This window comes from Panthera tigris, chromosome F2 (assembly GCF_018350195.1).
Source record: "Panthera tigris isolate Pti1 chromosome F2, P.tigris_Pti1_mat1.1, whole genome shotgun sequence".
Lineage (NCBI taxonomy): Eukaryota > Metazoa > Chordata > Mammalia > Carnivora > Felidae > Panthera > Panthera tigris.
The window spans coordinates 44,496,403-44,522,557 of record NC_056676.1 but is presented as its reverse complement, the minus strand read 5'-3'; the positions used below and the strand labels follow the sequence as shown (position 1 = coordinate 44,522,557).

The window sequence follows — 26,155 nt, the reverse complement described above, 5'->3', positions numbered from 1 at the left end:
ATTTTGGATTTGACACCCAAAGAAAAGGTAACAGAGGCAAAAATGAAACAAGTAAGTGGGACTATGTCAAACTAAAAAATGTCTGCAGTGGAAGGAAACCATTGATAAAATGAAAAAGCAACCTGTAGAATAGGAGAAAATATTTGCAAGTAATATATCTGATAAGGGGTTAATATCCAAAACATATAAAGAACTCATACATCTCAATAGCAAAAAACCTGAACATTTTAATTAAAAAATGGATAGAGGATCTGAATAGATGTTTTTCCAAAGAAGACATCCAGATGGTCAGCATGTGCAAGAAAAGATGCTCAGCATCATGAATCATCAGGGAAATGTAAATCATAACCACAATGAGCTATCACCTCACACTTGTTAAAATGGCTATTACCAAAAAGACAAGAAATAACAAGTATTGGTGAGAATGTGGGGAACAGGGAACTGCTGTGCCCTGTTGGTGGGAATGAACATTGGTGCAGCCACTATAGAAAACAATATAGAGGTTCTTCAAAATATTAAAAATAGAACTACCATATGATCCAGCAGTCTCTCTTCTGGGTATATATATGTGAAGGAAGCAAAATCATCATCTTGAAGAGATACCTGCATCTTCATGTTCAATGCACCATTATTTACAACAGCCAAGACATAGAAACAATGTAAGTGTCCCATTGATGGTTGTATGGGTAAAGAAAATATGGTATATACAGATGGGTAAAGAAAATGTGGTATATATGGATGGTCCCCAATTTACCTGGTTTGACTTATGATGGTGCAAAAGTGATATGCATTCAGTAGAAACCATATATCAAATTTTGAATTTTGATCTTTTCCTGGGCTAATGATATGTAGTATCATAACCTTTCTTATGTTGGTAGGCGGCAGAAGTAAGCCACAATTCTTATTCAGCCATGCAGTCATGAAGGTAATTAATACACTTACAACCATTTTGTACTCATACCACCATTCTGTTTTTTACTTACAGCATAGTATTCAACAAATTACCTGAGATATTCAACACTTTATTACAAAACAAGCTTTGTGTTAGACGATTTTGCCCAACTGTAGGTTAACGTAAGTGTTCTGAGCACATTTAGGATAGGTTAGGCTAAGCTGTGATGTCTGGTAGGTTAAACATATTAAATGCATTTTCGTCTTAAGATATTTTGAACTTACTATGGATTTATCAGGACATAGCTGCCGTATAAGTCAAGGAAGATTCATATATATAATGGAATATTATTCGGTCATAAAGAGGACATTATGCTAAGTGAAATAAGTCAGAGAGAGAGAAATACTGTATGATCTCACTTATATGTGGAATCTAAAAAGCCAAGCTCATAGAAACAGAGAACAAATCGGTGGTTTCCAGAGAGAGGATAACGGGGAGTGGGAGAAATGGGTGAAGGGGGTCAAAAGGTACAAACTTCTAGTTATAAGATAAATAAGTTCCAAGGATGTACATATATAGCATGGTGATTAGTTAACAATGCTATATTAAAGATTTCAGTGTTGCTAAGAGAGTAGATCTTAAAAGTTCTCATCATAAGAAAAAACTTTTTTCTGACTCTGTGAGCTGTTAGGTGTCCACTAAACTTGTAATCATTTTGTAGTATATACATACATTAAATCATTATGTTGTACACCTTAAACTACTACAATATTATATATGTCAGATATATCTCAATAAAAGTGGAAAGGAAAAAAATAGTAGTAGTATTAAAATTAATATACTTTGCAACAGTCAATATGAATTTGAAAATACTGGATTGTGCTAAATCTAGTAATTGTGTTTTTCAGAGAAGTAGGATACACACACACACACACACACATGTATACACACACATACATATATATGTGTGTGTGTGTGTGTGTGTGTGTGTGTGTGTGTGTGTATAAAAGAAAGGCAAGAAATGTGCCATAAAGTGACTCACAAGGTTTGTTAATTTGTTCTGTCTGGTATTCTTATTAATAAGCTTGAAAGATTTTGACTTAGTTAGGCAAGTGAACATAAGACCATCTTTCAGCATGTTGGGACTCATTTTACTTGGGGAAAAATGAGTAATAGATTGTAAATAGAGTGTCTCAGTGAGACAGAGGAATACTTAATATGATTTAAAATAATAGAGAAATGTTTCAATTTTAGCACATAGGGACATTTAATGAAATGGCAGAGTATAAAAGAACTTTCAAAATGATGAAAGGCATAAAACAATTAAAATGGTGTAAACCAGTGAGAGCGAGGAAAAGGAAATAGAGGAAACAAAAATGTAAAATAATAAGCTAAATGTAAGTTGGAAGGAATAAAATGAAATATATTTTTCACTAAATGTCAGTTATCCCATTAAAAGACAAACTAGTAGGGTCAATTAAAATGCAAAAATCTAGGAATATGCTATTTATAAGAGGCCTGTAGGGTAGAAATATAGGGATAGTTCCTATTAGAGATGCCGATAAGAAAGAGATAATCCTACAAATAAAAATAAAAAGAAATAGGAGTGACAATATTTTTATCAGGTAAATTAATTAAAGTTAAAAGATCTCAAGTGAATAAAGAGGGGTTAATATCCAAATAAAGAATAATGAGGGACTTAAGGTAGTGGCATATAAGACAATTTATATGAAACGTATATGTGTCAGTCACTATGACAGTTAAATTTGTGAAGGAAAGCTGTTAGAAATGTCAGGGGAGTCTCATAAAAGTATATTCAGATGGGAGATTTTCATAAATCTCTTTAAGAATTGGACAAGAGTAGTAGAAAAAAAGACACAGAGGATCTAAATATTGTAATAACGAACTTGATTATATTTATAAATATACGGTGTATATCTGTGCTTGTATTACAACATATATTTTGGCATTCCTCCTTTTTTTGGTATGTTCATAAAGCATTGATTAAAAAACTAACACATTGTAAAAAAAGATTTTGTATGTCTCACTGTTGATTATAGTTTGTTAAAATTAGAAAGAAATAATTACAATATGATAAAACCCATACTTGTTGGAATTTAGTACACAAAGTCTGAGGTAACCTATAGAATAAAGAGGAAACTATGAATTATTTAGAAAATGAAAAAGAGAACAAATCATACCAATATCTGTGGAATCCAGAGAAGCTGTAATTAGGGGAAAACATTTAGTTTTAAATTCCTTCATTACTAACAAAGAAATACCAAAAGAAAAGAACTTAGTGCTTACACAGTGAACTTAGAAAAATAATAAAATGTACCCAAAAAATTAGGAAGAGAGAATTCATAAAAGAAAAAGCTGAAATTAATGAAATAGAAAATAAAATTTAGAAATGATTAATACAAAAATTATTTCTTAGAGCAGATCAATAAAATAGTTAAACCTCTTCTGACTTTGACTAAAGAAAGAAGAGCAAAATGATAAAAAATTTGGAATAAGAAAGAAGTTACAACCAAAGATAGAGAAACAGTTTGAAGAATTAAGAGGCCACTATATGTTGCTCTAATGACAACTCATTTGAAAATCCAAAAGTAGATGTTTTCATAATGTAAATTCTATAAATTTCATAATAAAATATAAATATATAATAATATAAATTGATCCTCAAAAAAGTTAAAACTTAAATAGATCATTTACCATGGAAAAGATGGAAAGATAGATCTCTGTTAATTAAAAAAGATACCAGCTCATAGCACTGGTATTCACAAGAGGCAAATGTGGAAATGCTTATCAACTGGTGAATGGATAAAATGTGATATATCTGTACAATGGAATATTATTTAGCCATTAAAAGGAATGACGTACTGATACATGCTACAGTAGGATGAACCTTGAAAATATTCTATTTAGTGAAAGAAGCCAGATACAAAAGCCATATATTACATGATTCCATTTATGTGAAGAATCCAGAATAGATAAGTCCAGAGACCAGAAAGGAGATTCCAAATGATTTGGTGCTAGACAGAAGTAATGATGATACAACATTGAGAATGCACTAAATGCCACTGAATCGTACACTTAAAAGTGTTGAAAATGGTGTATTTTATGTTATATGCATTTTACTAAAAAAAAAAAAAGCTAAGTCTTTAAAGGGCACATAACTGTAGTTATTTTTATGAAGCCAGCATAATTTTAATATCCAAACTTAAATGTATAAAAAAAAAGAAAATTCAGCCTTACTTTGCTACCCATTATGATTTTCATGCCTGCTTTGTCTCTGGTAGAAAGATTTTGCTAGTTCTTTTCACTTCTTTATGGATCCTATCTCTCATTAAAATTAGGGAGCCCATTTCACTGTTGGCATCTCTGTTATCGCTGACCTGCACTATAGAGCTTCCAAGGATGCTAGTAAGGGGAGTATCTTCTGGACCCTCTCAGTGAGCATAGTAGGAATTTGGTGAACAAGTCAAATATATCCATTCCAGTATCTTATCTACTTGAACCTTTGGTCTCCTTTCTCTAATGTATACTGAGGATCTCTGGCATTTCTCTGTAGGCCACTTTAGAGTCCAAGTTTCAGTTAACTAGCTGGGCATACTGTTGGGAGCATACTCCTAACTGCTTGAGATAACACACTGGGTCTGGAATTTCTGGTCTTGTATCCATATCTGTGAATTCCTTTCTCCCTAGAAATCTTGGAATCTATTCCCACACATATTCTTTAGAATTCTGATAAAAACTGACAATAATCCTAAACTTTTTTGGTATGAAAAAGCAAGGTGCTATTGCATCAGATTTTATATTCATCCCTCTGGTGTCTGGGGATTTGAGTGTAGTTATAGGACTGGAAGCAATGAGAGGTGATGGAGGAGGATCTACATTCCCCTGAAAAGTGACTGCCTCAGGTGAGGTCATTATGGAGTCTTTAGGCATTGTGAGGCTCACCTTCTCCCACTGGGGAATAGGGTTGCTTTTGTTGGTAAGGGAGGCTTGGTAGGTTTGGGGGGTTCAAGGTACTCAGATTAATAAATGTCTACTTAAATGTCTCATTACCAACTCACTGGATACCTCTCTTTATAGTTAAAAGTCTAACATTAACAGAATAGACCTGGTGATGTTGTGAATTTAGTTTGCAATGTAATTCAGCTAGCATAGATTAGACCTTGAGTTTATTTTCAGAAGTCTCAGCCCTGTGCCTATAATAATTAAAAAATTCTTTTGGGGCATTCAGAAGTTTTCTGGTTCTCAGTCTTGAGCTGGAAATTTAAGCTCTGAGCTTGTCATATTTGTTATGTAACTTTTCCAATGTAGGCCTGTTCTATAGTATTTGTACTCTTATTTTCATTGTAACGTTCTAATGATACAGGTACTTGGTCTTCTAAAGCTTTACTTACTCTTTAGGCAACTAAGGGTAATAATTTAAATAATTGTTTTGCCACTGAATTCCATAGACTGTCAATATTTTATTTGTACTTGCATTGAAGTCATTACTGTCTTCAGATCTAAGAAAGAACTAATTCAAGCTTCTTATCTTTAAGATCTTTCCCTTGGAACCACTTCCTATGCCAAAAACTATTGGTAGCAGGGTTTGATCAGGAAAAGAAAAGCTCCTTGTTGTACTCTGGTTATAGAGAGTTTATTATAAAATTAGGAGCTCAAATGACTTGTTGAAGGGCCGCAGATACAGAGGTCATCAAATCTGCTAATGAAGGTCAGAGAAGCCGACACTAAACATCTCTGCCTGAAACACTGAAATGAGTGTTTCTTAAAAGCTCACTGGGAATCTACTGGAATCCTTAAGAATCTTTGAGAAGCTCCCGCCAACTCTCTTATTCTGTAGCAACATGTATTGGTCATCAAAAACTCAGCAGGAAGCCACCGTATATGTCATATTTGTCAGTGCATCTGCTCCAACTACATCTGGAGAATGATGGTTTCTCCTCAACTTTTTGCCGTTCAGATTTCGTGCATATTCTTCTCGTTGTCAGACTGTTAACTAGGTTCCATTCAAGGAAAGGAATTCTGGGAAATGTGGTTCCCAGCTTCTCTTTTGCAGTAATGAGACTTTAGAAGAGAGCGATGGTGTTCATTCGCAGTAGATAACCCATCACTGAATTCTGTATTGGCTTTTGAGGGAATATATATATATATATATATATATGCACACATGTATGTTTATATACATATATATATGTATACATACATATATGATGTTTAAGGGGGGAGGTATATATGTGTGTGTGTGTGTGTGTGTGTGTATTTTTACGTGCATAAATTAGGACTACATACACAAAAAGGTGTCTTTGAGTATCAAATTAAAGAAATTACTTCGGAAAGCTTAAAGAAACAGAGGATAGGATAAAATTCATTTTATTAGGGTAGCTGGTTTATCACTTATTTTTCACTTATTTTAAAAGATTATAAATTTGAAAGTGATTCTGAATAGCTTTCTAATACTAGGAAACGTGCCATGTCTTTCAATGACTTGCTCTTCTTTCTCCTCTGCAGAAATGATTCAGTGGGAAGAGTATGGTCTTTGGAATCATTATATGTTTAAATTCTTTGTTAAATTATATGTTTAAATTCAGTATCTGAGTCTCTGTTCCCTCATTTATAAAATGTTGGTGGTAGTATTTTACCTCACAGTTGAGAGGGTTGAATTCGATAATTCATGTAAAACACTAATCCTAGTACCTGGCTTACTGTAAGAAAAGAAAGTGGTAGCAATGTTTACTTTGTCTTCTAATTCATACCAGAGTACACATGGCTTCCCTCTCTCGTTGTTTTGCTCTTTAAAACACATAAATATTTAATTGGCAAAGTTTCAAGGGTTGTAGCAGAGATGATTTTTGGGCAGGGCGCCATTAGATCCTATTACTCCTTTGATTTACCTGTAAGTGTGTGGTGTTGCTCTTGAGCAGGAGGAGGAGCATTTGAGGAGACCTTGGATGTATGACAAAGGGAAAACCAGATTCCTTGCTTCTCTAACTTTGGTAATAATGTAGTCCTCAGCTGAGGGTTTCATTTTGCTTTTATTCGGTCTCAACAGGCATGGGGCTTTGATATTTTGGGGATGATTATGCTTAAGGTGAGATAGGCCTTTTCCCCTAACTTGAGACTTTGGCTGTTTTTGTTCTATATTTCATTCTTTTAATTTTCATTTATATCTTCTTAATGCTGCATTTGTTTGAGTTGACAAACCGTAAGTCTACTTCTTTAATTCATAAGGAAAAAAGCAAATCTTTATATATGAACTTGATGATTTTAGTAGATTTTAACTATATAATTGAAGCATTAAAGCTAAGGTATAATTCACTTTTCTTATTTGTTTACTTTGAGTTATCACCATTAAATAGTGTTTTAAACCAGAAAAAACTACATGCAAAAACTCACTCATAGTAGACTTTTTCTTTAATACCTATGATATTTGAAAGGAAAAAAATAAATGTCTTGGTTTCTTTTAGGTCTTACGGAAGTGTATTTAAAGCAATACATAAGGAATCTGGTCAGGTTGTGGCAATTAAACAAGTACCTGTTGAGTCGGATCTTCAGGAAATAATCAAAGAAATTTCCATAATGCAACAATGTGACAGGTATGAAGAGATCTTATTTCTTAATTTACCTTCATTCTGATGAGTTTTGCTAATAATATGTAAGAAAATGTATTCTTTGGACATCTGGTTAGCTTTCTGACTTTCCATCTGAAGTGAGACTAATCCTTCAAGGAAGATAAGGATAGTTTTGTGGTGTTGTCTTTAGGACTTACAGTTCTAAGGGGGAAATAATCTTATAAAGCAACATATGGTGGCAGAAAATACTTAAGCCATTTTCTTATTTTCAGGGCAAATTATGGGTGAAAATTATTTTTTAATGTGAAGGGGGATCATTTAACAGTCTTTTTTTATATAATTGTTTTTAGTAATTAAAAACAGCCATGTTTTATGTAACTCTAATTCATTCGACAAACATTTACTGAGCATTGCTGGTGGGCCAGCTGCTACTATGCCAGAGTCCAGGAATACCAAAAGAACTAAACTATTGCTTTTCTTCTTGAGGGGCTAGTGATCTAGGTGGGAAGACAGATACTTACATAAATAGCTATATAATACAGCACAGTCCCTGTACTCCCTGGTGCATGGGGTGATGTGAGAGCAAGGAGGCAGGGTACCTTAACTCCCAGCCAGCAGTTATGAAGTCTGGCATGCTGAGGAAGAGTTAATTAAAATTGTGGAGAAATGGAGGGATGAGAGAGAGTGAAGAGAATTATAGGTAGACAGGTGAAAATCAGCTCACTGGTATGTGCTGTTCCGACAAGGTTTAGAATTACCGGAGTGGAAGGCATGAGACAGAGATTGGTGTGAAATGGAATAGGGAAATGGAGCTGACCGTGAAGTGTCTTATGTGCCCTGTTAAGTAGTTTGGTCAGAAACGCAGAGTTTATGAATTAGGACTATGTTTAGCCTATAGTTACTTAGTTAAAGAGGGATTTCATTACTCTCCCTTTACAGTGGTCTCCAGGTAGGGTTGGTATAGCAGCATAAAGTAACCACAGTCTCAGACTCAGACTTTTTTTCTTATACTGTGCTATCCTTATTACGTGGCTTGTGTCCTCATGCTTATTATCTTGTGGTTCGAAGAGGGCTGCTCTTGCTCCAGCCTTATGTTTATGTTCCAGTAGAAGAAAAAAGGGAAAAGGCAGGAAAGAGCTTTCCCAGAAACCCTCAACTTACGTTTTAATCATCAAAATTGATTGAGCCACATGGTATATTACAGCTGATGACTCAGGGGAATCTGGACACATTGTCACCTCTAATCCGATCAGGGCCCAATATATTAGTAAGAGGTCTATGAAAAACTTTCTCTTCCAAAAGTGTATAAGGTCCATATATTATAAGCCCTTTGGCTAATGAGGTGACTGAATAATCATAGAAGAACTTTGTTGCTTGAGTCTGTTCAGTTTTGCTTTTCTTTATTGTGTACTACATATTTAGATTATATATTTTCAATAAAGCCTGTATAACTGGAAATTCAAGTGGTTATAGAAAAAAATACATTCCTTGGCTCCCAGATCAAAATATGTAATTCAAAGTTTTCCCACACCTTACTATTAATCTGGTAATTTGATAAGAATATGGTTACCACAGTTTGTTGTAGAAAAGAAAGATTGAGCATAGAATAGTGTTGGGCCCATCAGGGGCTTAATACTTGCATGTTGCTATTACTACTTTATTCTTATGATTAAGTATAGTTTAGGGACTGCTGTTGTCCTTTAGAGGTTTTAACTTGAGTGTGCTCTGGGAAAGGCAGGGTCGCAAAATATTACCTATCATACACATCTTCCTCTAATCTTTGTGCATCTTAGGACCAATCTGCTCTTGCTCACATTTCTTTCTCAGCTACCTGTTTGTTTCTTTTGCTTTCAGTTTTCACTCTTCCAACCCATTTTCTACCCTAAAACTGGAGTGATCTTTCTAAAATGCAAATCTAATCAAGCCATTCCTTGTTTAAAACCTTAAATGCTTTCCCATTGCCTGGATAGATCCAACCTCCTAAGCATGGCATATAAAGTCCTTTATAATTGTGCCTGTGCTTCCAGTCTTCTGTCTTACCTGAGTTTCTCTTTTAAGCACACTTTTACTTGCATTCTCTGTCACCTGACTCTTAAATTCTGTGATTTTGGGAGTATGTCTTAGTAAGTGCCCTGGATTTTGCCACACAGTGGTTACTCAAATATGGGAATTACTGATTCTAGTCCGGGCGACTCAACTGGAGAATACCCAGAAGGAACTTCGCATTTAACATTCTTAGACCAAATTTTTAATTATTGCAGAGAAGCCTCTGCAGTTCCTGTTCTGTTAATGGCATCATCACCTACTTAGTCTCCCAACAACAAAATTGAGAGTCATCTTTGTTTCTTTTTCTGATACTTCTGAGGGCGCTATCTTATAGATTCTCCTTCTGAAATGTCTTCACTATCTTTATCCTTCTCTTCATTTCCTGAGAGGGACTCATATTACCACACGTTACAATGCCTAGCACTACTGTACTTTTTGTTGAGTGAATGTGAATGGATATGGTATGAATAAGGAATATGGAAGAGTGCTGTAGGTTGAGGGAACCCTAGGGAAATCTGGTCCTTTGTCATTATATATTTTCAACTACTCAGGAGAAAGAAGAGTAAAGAATAAAAGGGAAAAGAAATGTGAATAAAGTTCTAGAAATTTTGTACCACTTTATAGCAGAATGTCTTGTACATGGTAGGGATGTCTCAAATATTTGTTGACTGAAATATGGTGGAACAATTACTGGTAAAAAATAGTTCATGCCTTTTGGATTTTACTTTCAGATTCACTATTCACATGAAATAGTGAAGAATCAGAAAAATTAGTAGGTTAAAAGATCCTAAAAATACTAAAAGATAGGACAAGTAAAAAATAAACTAGGAAATGACAGGGCAAGCATTACATTTTAGCTACTAATTACTAGTGTTAATTTAGATGTGGTATCAGGAAACTAACATACAAATGATTTGTAAGAGAACAGTACAAATTGAAAAATTCCCACTTAGAGAAAATGAGATTTGCATTTTTGAAATTAAAATAAGGTCTATTCAGCTATATGAACATTTGGCAAATTGTCTATAAAAAGAGACCAGAGGGTGTTTAAATTTTTTTGTTCATTTTAGTAAATATTAAACATGTGTTTAATACTGCATTTTGGCATAAATATTTGAGGGAGCCCATCTCCATTGTTTATTACAGAATCTTTTGTGTCTAGTCCAGTGCTTGGCACAGAGTAGACGTTTAATAAATATTTGTTGAATATATAAATCATAGAATGTTAATGTTAGGCTAGATCTCTGTAGGGTCTATTAATTTAGAGTTTTGCAAATGTATTCTGCTCTAAGGAGGTGCGGGTATTTTCCTCCAACAGTGAAGGATTGAGCAGAATGAGAAACTTCAGCCATTGGTTTTATCTTTTTTCTATATTGGGGCTCATTCTAAAATTTTATTTGAGGAAAAGACTCTTTTGTGCCAAAGCATATTTTAGAACTTAAAAAATTTTACATATACAGAAAATGGGACCTAGAGATTTTATATGAATTGTCCCAAATCACACAGCTAGTTAGTGACTGGGATGCCATAAGAACACACATTTGTTACGCTAGCCTGTGCTGAAGAAAGCAGGGTCTACAGAAAGATTCCAGCACTTCAGACTGAAGCACTCTCAAGGCATTGCTAGCGGTGGAGGCAGGAGCTGGTCAGTAATAGTTAGGAATACTGTGTGCTAGGTAATTTGGAGACAAGGGAACCACAGTTGATATGGCCCCTATATTCCTTGTCCTTACACTACTCATGGAACTTCTCCTGTGTAAACCAGGAGAAATGTGTTGTTACCACATGCATCAAGGCACACAATTATTCACTTATTTATGCACTCAACTAATATATATTGAGTACATACTGGTAAGGGGAGCCTTTATGCATTGCTCACAGGAGATACAACAATGAAGGAGTCTTAGACTTTAGAGGGACTTTCAGTTAGATGGGAGAGGCAGATGAATGGATGGACTGTTTTATACAGTGTAATAAGAGCTGGGATGGGCTAATTATGGAAACTATGTAGGTCGGAATACATATCCAACACCTCACCATTGGAGATTCAGGGAAGGCTACTCCAGGAAGGTCATACCCAAACTAAGTGATTTAGAATTACTTAGATTTGGGGGGCAAAGAGGAGAGGCAATCCATGTGTTGGGAATAGCACATTTTTAGCTGGTCTGCTTAGAGGCTTCTACCAGAGTAGTCTCTCTCCTGCCTGTTCTATTTGCTGATGTTTCTGGGTAAAATTCCATTAAAGCACTGTTAGTGAGGGCCTTCCCCCCCCCCCCAAAAAAAAAAAGTTTGAAAATCACCATACTGAGGGATTTGTGATGAATTTTGGCAATTTGTATTAGTTCATGTATATGTATATTCATTTTTGGGTGGGCCCAGAAATAAATTGCTGTGATTTAGATTTATATTGGAAACAGCTCAGTTTTCATAGGAGAGTATTCACATAGCCTTTGTAAAAACACTGTGTTACCCCTATTAGGTTTAGAGCACTGTTAAGATGGTAGAAGGATGTTAGTGAAACTTCTGTAATGAAAAATAGCCATTTCTTAGTATTTTAATTTTTACATGCTCATAATGGGAGGACTTTAGAAAATATTTGCAAAAGACTTATCTGTTAAGGTGTGTTATCAAAAAGGTACAAAGAATCCCTAAAACGTAACAAAAATATGAACAACCCAAGTAAAAAATGGGCAAAAGGCCTTCATAGATACCTTACCAGGAAAGATTTGCAGATGGCAAATAAGCATATGGAAAGGTGTTTCCCATCATATGTCATTAGAGAAATGCAAATTAAAATGAGATACTACTACACACCTATTAAAATCACCCAAATCTGGAACACTGACAACACCAAATAGTGGTGAGGATGTGGAGCAAAAGGAACTTCCATTCATTGATGGTAGCAATGCAAAATGGTATAGCCAGTTTAGAAGTCAGTTTGGCCATTTTCTTACAAAACTAAGCATACTTTTAGCTATATGATCCAGCAATCATACTCCTTAATATTTATCCAAAGGAGTTGGAAACTTACGTTCACATAAAAACCTGCACACGGATGTTTATTGCAGCTTTATTTATAATTAGCAAACACTTGGAAGCAACCAAGATGTCCTTCAGTAGGTGAATGCGTAAATAAACTGTGTTACATCCAGGCAATGGAATATTTTTCAGCACTAAAAGGAAGTGATTTACTAAACTATGAAAAGACATAGAGAAAACTTAAATGCATATTACTAAGTGAAAGAAGCCAATTTGAAAAGGCTACATACTGTATGATTCTCACTTTATGACATTCTAGAAAAGACAAAACTAAGGAGGCAATAAAAAGATCAGTGGTTGCTAAGGGTTAGCAGGGTAGGAAGGGTGAATAGATGGAACACAGAGGATTTTTAGGGTAGTGAAACTACTCTGTGAAAAGGAGACAGGAATGGAAAGAATATGGTCATTAGGCATGGGATGTGCCAAAAAAAAAAAAAAAAGTTGGGGAAGATGGTACATAGTTTCATTGGGCTGAAGGTGTTAAATAGGGGAAGGGACATACATGAACAGGACAGGAGAGTGAAGCGGTGAGGAGGTGGCATGGGAGAGAGGAGTAGAATATGGCTTATGATTGTCACCCCAGTAATCAAGGCATCGTGTTTCACCTTGCTTCCTGGTGTATGCAGTAATTTGACTTGCGTCTTCCTTGACCCTCCACCCAATAGAATTTTTAAAGGCATATTTAACTATTTAGCAGTGGCAAGACTACACAGAGTTACTGGATTCTCATAAGTCCTATAAACCCATGCAGCATCCTTAGTCAAGGTTCTTAGGAATTATGGCTGAATTAAAATTTTGTGTGTTGCTTAAAATTAAATAGCGTAGAGCTAGTGTTTTGAAGGAAACTCTGCCTCCTCTAGCGTTTAAGAATCAATGTGTGGTTAAAAAACATGTTAAGAAATCTAAATAACTGTATAGTTTGTTACCTTGCTGGCTGAAATGAACAGTGACCCCTTTGACCCCTGACAGTCCTGCACAATGTAATCCTCTTTAAATTCTTGCATAAACTTCTTCAGGAGTTCTCCATTGCCTTGACTGCCTTTTTTAGTCACTGAAGTTTACTCGTTTGTCTCCCTAGCTCCTGCCATTAGGCCATCTATATTGTTTAGTAAACATTGATTATTTTAAAATGATACATAGGGGTGCCTGGGTGGATCAGTTGGTTAAGTGTTGGACTTCAGCTCAGGTCATGATCTCATGGTTCGTAAGTTCAAGCCCTGAATCGGGCTCTGTGCTGACAGCTCAGAGGCTGGAGCCTGCTTCAGATTCTGTGTCTCCTTCTCTTTCTTCTCCAACCCCCCCTTGCACTCTCTCTCTCTCTCTCTCTCTCTCTCTCTCTCTCTCTCTCAAAAATAAATGAATAAACTTAAAAAAATAATAAAATGATACATGAATGAATGAAGAATGAATTTAAATGAATGATGTCTATGTCAGTGGAAACAGACTGAGTTAGAAGTCACAAGTCTTGAACTCTTTGACCATATTAGTACCTGTGTATATAATTTTTTAAAATCACAGCATTAAATTATAATCTTTTAAAAATAATTGTATTAAAATTTTTTTTTTTTTACTGTTTATTTTTGAGAGAGTGTGAGCAGGGGAGGGGCAGAGAGAGGGGGAGACAGAGAATCCAAAGTAGGCCCTGCGCTGTCAGTGCAAAGCCCATCTCAGGGCTCGAACTCACAAACTCTGAGATCATGACCTGGGCCAAATCAGATGCTCACCACACTGAGCCACCTAAATTTTAATCTTAATTTGTCAGTCTTAAGCTTATGTTCAGCGTGCACAACATAGAAGAAACCCGGCTTACAGTCTCTTAGCTTGCCAGTCTATGTCATTATCAAATTGTGTTGAGTGTACCTTGACAATATCTCATGAATTTGTTTTCTTTGCTTTTTCTTTTACTCTCCCTTCAGTTCACCAACATCTCTTTTTAAAAATGTAGGTTTTATTATTGTTTAGGTGTGGGGAGACCAATGGATCAGGAGATAAATTGTTACAGACCCCAAGAGGAGGGAGCCTGCCGTGCAAGAGTGGGTGAGAAGGGGAGAGGAAGCTTATACAGGGAAGCACCAGGGTCAGATAGGAGGCAGAAGGAGAGCATGGAAAACATGGGCAATAGCCTTTATTGTGATTCTATGGGAAGGAATGGATGAGGTGGGGTAAAGAGGTCTAGGATTGGTTGGTTTGAATGATTTCAATGAGTAGTGATTTCACTGGGTGTAGGGCAGTCCCTACTTGTTTGGTACATGACTCTGGGTTGATGAAGTTAGGGGAATAGTGACCCTGGCGGTGGTTGAGGTTATGGACTCCAGATTGGTTTGATTGCATAGGAAAGGTATGCTCACAGGTGCTATTTCTAGGAATTAGCTAACCCTAAGAGGGACAGTGGAGGCCTTGTCAGCAGGTCCATGTCAAAGGATCACAAATACAGAAAATAAGAAGATATGCTCATTATGATCTCATGCATACATAGATTAACATAATCTTCTAATTGGTCTACCTGTGTCTGTATTTGCTTTCCTATAATCTAGCTTTCATGCAGAAGCCAGAGAAATCTTACAAAATATAAATTAGATCATGTTATTGCTGTGCTTAAAATTCTTCTTAGATCTCTTGCATATCTAATAAAGCCCTTATCTTGGTTTTGAGGCTCTTCATTATGAGGCTTCTTTCTCCATCTGCAACTACATTGTGTTAAATCTTATTCTTCATTCTATTCTAGGTACACTGATCTTTTGATTCCCTGAGAATGATTTGCTCTTTTTCTCCTGAGGCCTTTGCACAGACAGTTCTTGGTGCCTGGATGTTCTTTATCTGGTTAACTTACAGCCAACCTTTGAATCATCCCTTAAATGTTACTCTTTTGGGGAGGCCTACATTAGGTCCCTTCTGTTAGCTTTTCTGTGATTATTCATTTATTCACTTATTCAGTGCTTTTGTTTGTATTTGTATGTTTGTACCTGTAAGAAGAGAGATATTGAGGATAAAATGGAGAGCAAGCCAGATTGGCACCTAACCTCATAGAGCTTCTTTTTTTCTGGGGGAGGCAGGTAAAAGTCCCAAGTTAAGGGACTACCGTGGTATATGGGTTCTGTGCCATTCTTTCATATGAGCTAGAACAGTTTTTTTTTTTTTTTTTTAATTTTTTTTTTAACGTTTATTCATTTTTGAGAGACAGAGACAGATTGTGAGTGGTGGAGGGGGCAGAGAGAGAGGGAGACACAGAATCCAAACCAGGCTCCAGGCTCTGAGCTGTCAGCACAGGGCCCGACGCGGGGCTCAAACTCACAAACCATGAGATCATGATCTAAGCCGAAGTCGGACGCTTAACTGACTGAGCCACCCAGGTGCCCCTAGAAAGTTTTATTTGGAGAGATGATGAATGCAAAATATAGTCTCAGCCAGTTTATCTCATGGCAGCCCTCTTATTTTATTTTATTTTATTTTTTTAACCACAGTTACTAATTACATTTATTTGTGGGCTGACTTCTCTAATACCAGTGTATTTTCATGCTGGTGTGTGCTCTCTGAGAGTCAGGGTTGAGTCTGTGTGGTTCACCACTGTGTATTGAATATCTGGCTTAAGCAGAGGGTCAATGAATGAATGTTGAATGAATGTTGAATGAATGTTGAATGAATGTTAGAAACTATATTCGGGTATGTGTCCTTAATGTGACTGTTTAGCTCTATCTGCTTGAATACTTTTTTAGGTTAAAATTATTGAGGCCATGTTTTATGGCATAGAACTGTTGGACCTTGATCCACCTACTTGATTATGTATTAGAATGGACCACAAAGTATTTTTTGAGGAGCATTTTACCTTTCCCCAAAGCCATTTTCTTGACTTATCACTAAAGACAGAGTTGCTTTTTCAGGTAGCTGCCCAGGTTAGAGTCCCTAATTTTTGTAAGGGCTGTCAGTCCTATCCTTAGAACTGCTAATTACTTAGTGCATGGCAAGATAAAACATACATTTTCTATGTGTCTTTCAGTGAACATAGTCTTGAATTCGTTGCCACTTAATACATCCAAAATTCTGAATGAGAAAATTAATGTTTAAAGAAGTTCTTTGAAGGATATTCTTTTGGAGTGAAGTTCAACTCTGAATCTATATCAGAGTCACCTATTGAGCTTTAAAAAGACCTGATGAATTAGAACCCCTAAGGTGCATGGGACCTGGGCCACAAGTGTTTCTGAGGCACAGCCAGGTGTAAGAGCAATACTCCCTGTAAAGGTTTCTACACAGACACTCACACCCCAAAGAAGTGTATGTAGAGAAGTCTTTTTAATGTTTCCCGTAAGTTGAAGTTCTGGGTCTATAGATTAGTTTCATTTGTTTGTAAACAAGCATGTTTCTTCAGTGGTTCATTGAACACTTAGGAACTCCTGATACTTACTTTCCATTCCCAATGCCTACCAAAGTTGAGTATGTCTGCAAATTTAAGGTGTGAGATGGGAAATAATGAGAGACATGGGTAGAAAGGTAGATATTGAAATGTCTTGCATGTGATATGAAGTAGTTAAGACCTTTTCAGTAATGGAGAGCTATTGATTGGAAGTTTTTTGTTTTTTGTTTTTTAAATGGGAGAGCAGTATGATCAGTTTATTTTACCTTTGTTTTAAAAGAAGGTAACCTTGTTAACTATATGGAACAAAGATTAGAATGGGGGAGAAAACTATGACAAGGAGACCAGTTAGGAAGCAAATCTGTGCAAGAGGTCATGACAAGCAGAAGGATAAACCCCAGGAATGAATTCTAGCTTTGTAGCTACCTTTTTAATTTAAGCCCTTAAGCTCCAACCAATCTGCTCTACTCTTGATTTGAAGACTTAGCTGAAATTGTAAAGGCTTTACTGAGAAGTCTTCCCTGACAGTCTTCTCCTGACCTCTTGTTTTGGTGGTCTCTTTATGTCGTCTTTTATAGTACTTTCCATTTATTTTTATTTTTTGCTAATTTGATTCATGTGTCTTATCTTCCATTTCTGCCACTTTTCATGATAGCTGCTACTAGACAGAAATATCTATTGAACAAGTTGTGCCCTAAACATGCCATTCTTGATTTTTCTATTTTGTGTCTTCACACATGGCCTTTCTTTTTTCTAGAATGTTCTTACTCTCCTCTACCCATAATTTGAGGTTTTATCCTCTCATAGTTCAAATACCACCCTTTGTACAAGTTTTTTTTTGCTGGCTCTACCATGATCAGTTGCTTATTTTAGCTCTTATAGCATGTAAGCTGTATAAGATTTAGCTTATACTACCTTGTATTTTTCATCTTTTTATGTATTCTGTGAATATGGGTACTCTGCCTCTTTGACTTGGACAAGATGTTTTACGTATCAGTGTATATAGCTTGCCCTTAATAAATATTAGGTAAATATTAAAGAAATAAATGACTACTTGTCTCTAAGTCTTCTAAAAACAGTTAGGTTATAAACATAGTTTATTCTGCTCTGAAAGGCGTAAAACTTCAGTTTAAAAATATTTTAAATTGTTAATTTTAATTATCTGCATTTAAAGCAAAAATAGTTGTGATTACTTATCTCTGGATTTTAAAGACCCAAATAAAAGAGAATTAAAAATAATTTTTTTTGGCCTTGTTGAATTATAGAGTATTTTAAAGTTGAGTATTAATATTTGACTGAAGTTAGAGAGGGAGGGAGCCAAACCATAAGAGACTCTTAAAAACTGAGAATAAATTGAGGGTTGATGGTGGGTGGGAGGGAGTGGAAAGTGGGTGATGGGCATTGAGGAGGGCATCTGTTGGGATGAGCACTTGGGTGTTGTATGGAAACCAATTTGACAATAAATTTCATATAAAAAACACACAAAATTAGACTGAAAAAAACCCCATTTATTCATTAAAAAAATATTTGACTGAATGTGAACTCCCTTAAAAATTTATATTTAAAATGCTTTAGTTAAATATTTTCATTTGTTCCTTATGTTATACACTAAGTCCTTTGCCAAAACAAAGCCTTGTTTTGTTGGGAATCACTCAGAGCATTTGGGCCTCCTCTGATTTGTAATCCTGTTAAATTTCATCCATGAGTTGAAGCCTAATTATGCACAGTTGGTAAACCCTACATATAGACAATTTGATGTACTATAGATGTTTACTCATTAAGTTTACTTATTGGAACATTATGAAATGTTGAAAATACTTTGTATTGGGATTAAGAAATAATTTTCTTTGGGAATTAACTAAGTTTAATGGTCTATATATTTTTCTTTAGCCCATATGTTGTAAAGTACTATGGCAGTTATTTTAAGAACACAGACCTCTGGATTGTTATGGAGTACTGTGGCGCTGGCTCTGTCTCAGACATAATTAGATTACGAAACAAGACAGTAAGTATTTTTAAACTGTTTTGCTAATCTCATTTCTAAAGATTCATACTTTAGGATCTGACTAGGTAGTATTTTGTTACAAAGAAAATATCAGTGTGAAAAAAGAAAGACTTTACAGTGTAAAAAGATCTAGTATGAGTTGTGAGAACCAGGTATATATCTCTGTATGGCAGATTTAAGAGTCATATGATTGTTTAATTTATTTGTTAGGAAATTTTGGGTAGGTCACTGAGAAAATCTACCATAGTACTCCACTTCTTCATTTGGAATCAATGTATATATTCTTTATTAATATGTTTCAATAAATTAAGGCTAGAATTTTATTTGAACTTCATAATATTCATGGTATTTATCTTAAGTTTTCTGTATTATAATCTATGGCTGGTAAACAATTGAAGTTTTATGTTTCTCAATTTTAAAAAATAATTGAAAGACGATTTTTGTCTTTATTTTTTGAAATAGTGTCAGGATGTTTGAAAATGATAAAGCTAGCTCATAATTTTGTGTGTGTGTGTGTGTGTGTGTGTGTGTGAGTGAGAATTCAGGTTAGTGGAATATGTTACTTAATAATAGCTTTTTATGGTTATGTTTTAACCCTACGTGAAAAAGCTGTTAACAAAATTGTTTATGCTAGAAATGCATCTAGTCTACTTGAATAATTTATAAGGACGGAATTTATACCTGCTTATCTGTGCATGAGTAAGAATAATAATCAGTGAAATAATTTGTAATTCTATAGAACGGTAACCTAATTATTATATGACATTATTGTATGTTGTCAGACATATTTCACTAACATTCAGAAAAATGCTTAATTACTTGAGTCAATTACTTGAGTCAATTTGTGGTTGACCAGAATCATTTTAAAGTTTGATTGGGGAAGTACATTGTAAGTTTATCCTACTAATTTTTTTTTCTATTAGAGAAAATAAATAGGATTTCTTTTAAAAGTAAAATAGAAATTAAAATAATCTCTGTTTTGACAGGATGGATTAAGTGCTTTGTGACATTCTAATTATATATTTTAGAATTTCTATGGTACTTAACTAGTACTTATGTAAATCAGATGACTCTTGAGTCACAGAACAATGGTTTAATGGAAAATAATTATACGCCAGTTAGAGAAGTGTTTTAAGATCATTTCAGGGTTAAACCCAGTACTTTTGGTATTTAAAATTACCAAGAATTAGAAATATAAAGTAAAAATGTGTGAAATGGAAAATCTGTTTTCTTGATTTTAAATGTTAATGTTACCATAGTGCATGGATAGGAAATATTTTATTCAAGTTGCCAGTCTTTCTTGTTGCCAATATCTTGTTGCCAACAATTACAAACTGGGAAGGTATATACTATATATAGTCCTAAAGTATGTGTATGGATGAATCCTAATCTTCGGGAATTCCTTCATCAGTTATCAAAGGAAAGACTTTACCCCATTTATATTTATAGTTTTTATTGTTCTTTATTCTTTTCTGCATTTCTCAGTTGCCTGAATAACTTGTCCTTTAGTATGGTCTTTTATGTGAGTATGATGGCGATAAGTGAAAATGTTATTTCACTTCATTTTTTATATGGTATAATTGCTGGGTAAAGAATTCTAGGTTGAGGGGCACCTGGGTGGCTCAGTCGGTTAAGCGTCCGACTTCGGCTTAGGTCATGATCTCATGGTTCATGAGTTCGAGCCCCGCATCAGGCTCTGTGCTGACAGCTCGGAGCCTGGAGCCTGCTTCTGATTCTGTGTCTCCTTCTATCTCTGCCCCTCCCCAACTTGTGCTCTGTCTCTCTCTGTCTCTCAAAAATAAATAAATGTAAAAAAAAAAAAAAAGTTTAAAAAGAATTCTAGGTTGGAAGTTTCTTTTAGTTTTTGATTTAAAAGGAAGACCACCTAAGTTAAAGATATCTCATTAGGGATGAAGTATTGCTGATTGTTAGTTATGGATTGCTATCTGGTTTTGATCAAATGTTTCCTTGAAAATTAAAGGCACAGGGAAAAACAAATCTGTTTAAGTTATATGCCCTTTAAAAAACATTTAGGGATGCCTGGGTGGCTCAGTTGGTTAAGCATTCAACTTTGGCTCAGGTCATGATGTCGCCATCCATGAGTTCGAGCCCCGCATTGGGCTCTGTGCTGACAGCTCAGAGCCTGGGGCCTGCTTCGGATTCTGTCCCTCTTTCTCTGCCCCTCTCCTGCTCGTGCTCTGTCTCTGTCTCTCTCTGTCTCTCTCTGTCTCTCTCTCAAAAATAAACACTAAAAAATAATAAAATAAAAAACTTTTAAGTTTAATCTGTTTAGCTTGAAGTAAACACTGTTTACTTAACCTCCTTCTTCTCTGTACAGTTTCATAACTTGTCACTTCTATTATGCACTTTAGAATATAAATGGTTCCAAGAATAAAAACTGGATTCATATTTGGTATTTTTGTAAATGTTACTACCTCATCCTCTCCTCCACCTTTGAGTGCTTCCCTTATCCCCAGGCTTTGTCTACTGAATTTGCGTCCATGAGGCACCAGCTCAGAGATCACCTCCTCTTTGAAACGTTTCCTGTTTTCTGAGTAGTTTCTTATTAATTAATTAGGTGTTTACTATACATTCACACATAAAGAGCATGATAAATTCTAGCTGCCATTATTATAATCTTTACTATTATTATTACTTTTTTCATATTTTGACAGGTAGGTAGACTTTGCACCTTTTTATATGTGTATTGGCTCTTTTATTTCCTTTTTGTGCTGTTTTGTCATTATGGTTGGCATTTTTCTTACCAGTTTTTGGGATTGCCTGGCAGTTTGCTAATAGTTATATGAGCACTTCACATACCAAAAAATTTTTTTTTAATTTTTATTTGGTTTTGAGAGAGCGCGAGTGGGGAAGGGGCAGAGAGAGAGGGACACTAAGAATCCGAAGCAGGCTCCAGGCTCTAAGTTGTCAGCACAGAGCCTGACACAGGGCTCGAACTCACGAACCACGAGATCATGACCTGAGCTGAAGTTGGATGCTTAACTGACTGAGCCACCCAGGTGCCCCCAGCACTTTACATATTTTAAAAAGTCAGAAAACCAATTATTTTATTGTCAGAATAGATCTTAAAGAAGAAGAAGCTTCAGAATATCTCTTTCAGAGGTTTCATACCTTCACCTATTCTTTTTCTTTGGGAAATATCTAGGAAAAGATAAAGGCATAGAATTAAGTTTAGGAGTTAATTATATTCCAGTGATTGGGACTGAGGCTGAGCAGCAAGGGGTTGGGATTGTATCTATTTAAATGTTGCTGCTTAACATGGGGCAGATCACAGAGTTGGCATTTGAGCTGATAATAAATGACAACTGTAGTAATTAATGGTAGTAGTACTTGAGATAGGATGAAGGTGAAACACTTCTATATTCCAATGGGTGATAAAAGTTTCTCTGAGTCTCCTGGTTGCATTATGAGTAAAAGTCACTATTTAGTTAGTATTCATTGAATCTTTCAGCTTCTAAGTATTGGGGATCTATAAATATGTGTGAGTTAAATTCTTGATTTCTGTGCTCAGACTCACAAACACAGGTCAAGTCCTAGTATATATTTTAGTAATTGACTATTTTTCAAAGTAATTACATTGTTTTGAACCATGGTTTAAGTTTGCTGAAACTTACATGTAGATCACCCTGCTATGGTATCCCATACTTAGAAATCACATTTAATTAGTCAGCCTTTAGTGTTTAGGAAAAGAATAGTTGTAGTTGCTTTCTCCTGCTATAAGCCACTCAGGGACAGAAGTTTTAATGTATTTATTTGTTGTGTACTCGGAAAAGTTCTAAGAAAATGCCTAAGTTTATTCTCTCCCATTTTGACCCATTTTTTGATTTGACCACTTACTTTAACTTAACCTAGTACTATGGATTTTAGTTTTGGCTCTTTCACAAACTAGTTTCAAGATCTGAGCACGTCATATAACTGGCAGGGACTTTAGCTTCCTCGTCTGTTAAATAATAATTAACATCTGCAATGCTTTACATTTTATTTGGCAATTTTATTTACATTTCAGTTGAATGGAAAGGTTCAAAACATTTATTGATCTAGGTGCAGTGCTGCGCAGTAGAGGTCCAAATAACTCTAATAAATTTTGCCATTGTTGCATTGTTGAGATAATACCTATATAAAAAGCTAGTTCAACTCTGTGAAGAATTAGACTTCTTTCAGAGCAGTAAAAGAGAAGCATTTAGCCTAACATGGAAGTTCAGAGAAAGCTTGGTAGGAGATATAACCCCTTAGCAGATTCTTGGAAGAGGAGGAGTCTTTATCATTAGAATGCTGGCTCCTATCTTCTTTGTTTACGGCTTTATCTCTGTTCCTAGCACAGTGCCTGGCATGTAGAATGCTCAGGAAATATTTCTTGCATGCATGGATGAATGAATGAATGAATCAGAGAAGAGAGGGTAAAGGACATCTTGGAAGAAGAAATAATGATGTGCTGAATTTATACTTCCCTCTCTAAAAGTTCAGGGTCATACTTCTAGGTCACCTGGAGAAAGTTCCCAGCATCTGGTTTAAAAATGGATTTACTTTTCTCACACTTAATTGCTCAGAATCATTGCCACATTGTAGTTTGATGGATCTATGTTAGGATCATGATGTTGCTGTATAATTTTTTGTTTTTTTTTTCTGGAGTTGTTTCCTTTTCCCCCCCCTTATGTTTAGAGAAGCAGCATAAGCCTTCTTTATCATTTTGCTAATGTCTTCTACTTTCTTACTCATTTGATCTGTTTCCTGGAATTTATGTGATTCTTCTTTGAGAAGACATTCTTTGGAGCTTCCTGATTTCTTGTTCTAATGTGGACTCATTGCTTTTTAGGTCTGCTGTACAGCTGTGTCCTTGGAATTTCTTTTCACTGGACTTTTGGGTTAGTGCCATCATTTTCTTGTATACTTCCTCTTTCGTTAGTTTTCACTCTTGTTTTGTTTTCTTCCTTAAACTATCTTCTTCATGATACAAGAATAAGCCATCAACTATTTGAGTTCTTGCATGTCTGAAAATGTTTTTATTTTGCTTTCACAGTTGATTGTTGGCTTATGTAGAAATTTATGTTGAAAATAAGTTTTTCTCAGAACTTTGAGAGCTTTTGTGTATTACCTTCTAGCATCCAGGGTTGCTAATGTTATAGCTAATGCCTCTCAGAGTCTTATTTATTTGTAGGTTTTTTACCACTCCCTCCCAAATCTGGAGCTTTTTCGACTTGTTTTTTTTGTTTGTTTGTTTTAATTTTTCCTATTTTAAATGTTTAACTTATTTTTGAGAGAGAGAGAGAGAGAGAGAGAGAGAGAGAGAGAGAACTCAGGCAGGGGAGGGGCAGAGAGAGAGGGAGACACAGAATACCGAGCAGGCTCCAGGCTCTGATAGAGCCCAATGCGGGGAACCGCGAGATCATGACCTGAGCTGGTTGGACGCTTAACCGACTGAGCCACCCAGGTGCCCTAGACTTTTCTTTTTATTCTGATAGTTCTGATACTGTACAAGGAACAAGATGTTTCAGAAGGATGTGTCTAGGTATGAGTCCTTTTTATTAGTTATGCTCAGCACTCTGTGCTTTTCAAATAAACCCTTGTGCCTTCAGCTTTGGAACATTTCTCTGATAATCTTCTTCTGTTTTCTTTATTGGATGGTGAATCTCCTGAATTTTATTCTTTTTTTTTTTCCTCCTAGATTTTTTTGTCTTTTCTGGGGAGTGGGTAGGAGGTGGTTTCTTCTACTTTATTTTCCAATTCTTAAATTTTAACTGAACTTTTTATTTCAGGAGTTAGGTTTCAATTTACAAGAACTCTTTCATTTTTGATTATTTCTTTTTTGTAACATCTTGATGCTGAGAAATGGATGCAGAAGTTTTTCTAATCACTTATTTTCTGTTTCCTGAATCATCTCTACTTCTCTGCGATTGTTGTTTTACTTGCTTTCTTTGTTCTGGTCTAGCCTATGGTAAGGCTGGCCAACAGAAAGGCTGACTAGCTCTCACTGGAAGCATTGGGCAGTGCTTTTTGACTGGCAGGTGTTATTAGGGTGAATGGGCTAGGAGCTGGCTTTTAGGGGAAGGGCCTACAGAGGCAATTTGTTCAGTTTCTTGAGAGAGGAGTCATTCCTCCCACCCCTGCCCCTCAATCTGGGGGTAAGTGCCAGAATGCATGTAATCTGCTTATACAGGGATGGGGGTAGGGGTAGAGTAGGGATTCCATTTTGTTTTCTTATTCCATTTTCTTCTTTTCAGCTTCCATGGAGAAGCTAGCCACTGTTTCTGTCCCCCTTCTTATTCCTGCCTTCCCTGCCCAGTGTTGCTAATTTGGAGCCCCCTGGAGTTGACGTGGCAGTCACTCCTTTTGTTGCAGACCCCTTCTTTGCCTGCTCTTGGCTGTGGCTCTTTCCATAGAATGCTTCCAAATTTATTATACTCTCCTGTGATAATTCTTTTGTTATTGATTATTTATTTAAAAAAGTCTCTATCAGCTTAATGAGGTTTCAGGAGGAGGAGATGCAAATAACTAAACAAATTATTACAAATTTAGGTTGGCTTTTGAATCTGAATCAGTGATATTCCCCCCTCATCTTATGTATATATTTTTTAAAACTTTCATATTCTTAGGTGTGTAGTACAACTACTTTGAGGAGTAGTTTGATAATTTCTTTCAAGGTTGAATACATATACAATCTGAGATCCATCCAGCAATTAATTCTCCTCTTTCATCTGCACCTAGAGGAACCCTAGCACAAGTTGTACAGTGACACATAGATAAGAATGTTGTCACAACAGAAAATTAGAAACAAATTTAAATCTGGATCAGCTCTAGACCCTGGACTAGAGGATTGCTACTGTTCTTTCCATCTCCATAACTCCGTAGCTCTTTAGGAAAGGCAAACTGAGGATAGAATTCTGGCTGAAACCATTCAGAATACCCAGTAGCCAGCTGTACAGATGAGAATGACATTAAAATGCCAAATAGATTTTGTGTCTTAAAATGTATATAAACATTTATCTTGGAATACAAGAGAAATTTTTAGTATTTACCTTTACCGGGATGAGATATATTTCTGTGATATTGGGGAGAACTGGGCATTGAGGGAACAAAAAATAACGGAGAGGAAGTTCCAGACTGAAGAAGGCTGCTTCTAAGTTATGTATATGTGTTTTCCTCCGAGCTGGTGGTGGGCTTATTATTTTATAATGGAAATAATTGGGAAAGCCAAGTTTTATTTAGACATCACTTCTTTA

At 35.6% G+C, this 26,155-nt stretch overlaps 1 protein-coding gene and 1 long non-coding RNA gene across 2 annotated transcripts in view; one reads left to right on the top strand and one right to left on the bottom strand.

The window, feature by feature from the left end:
* The window catches only part of STK3 (serine/threonine kinase 3), a 292,559-nt gene that overhangs the window by 35,587 nt on the left and 230,817 nt on the right, over window positions 1-26,155 (top strand). The window contains exons 3-4 of the mRNA XM_042972682.1: window positions 7,375-7,503; window positions 18,803-18,917. Coding sequence (XP_042828616.1) covers window positions 7,375-7,503; window positions 18,803-18,917 — 244 coding nt within the window. The remainder of the gene's footprint in view (window positions 1-7,374; window positions 7,504-18,802; window positions 18,918-26,155) is intronic.
* The window catches only part of LOC122234856, a 47,604-nt gene that overhangs the window by 18,682 nt on the left and 2,767 nt on the right, over window positions 1-26,155 (bottom strand). The gene's annotated exons all lie outside the window — the stretch shown is intronic.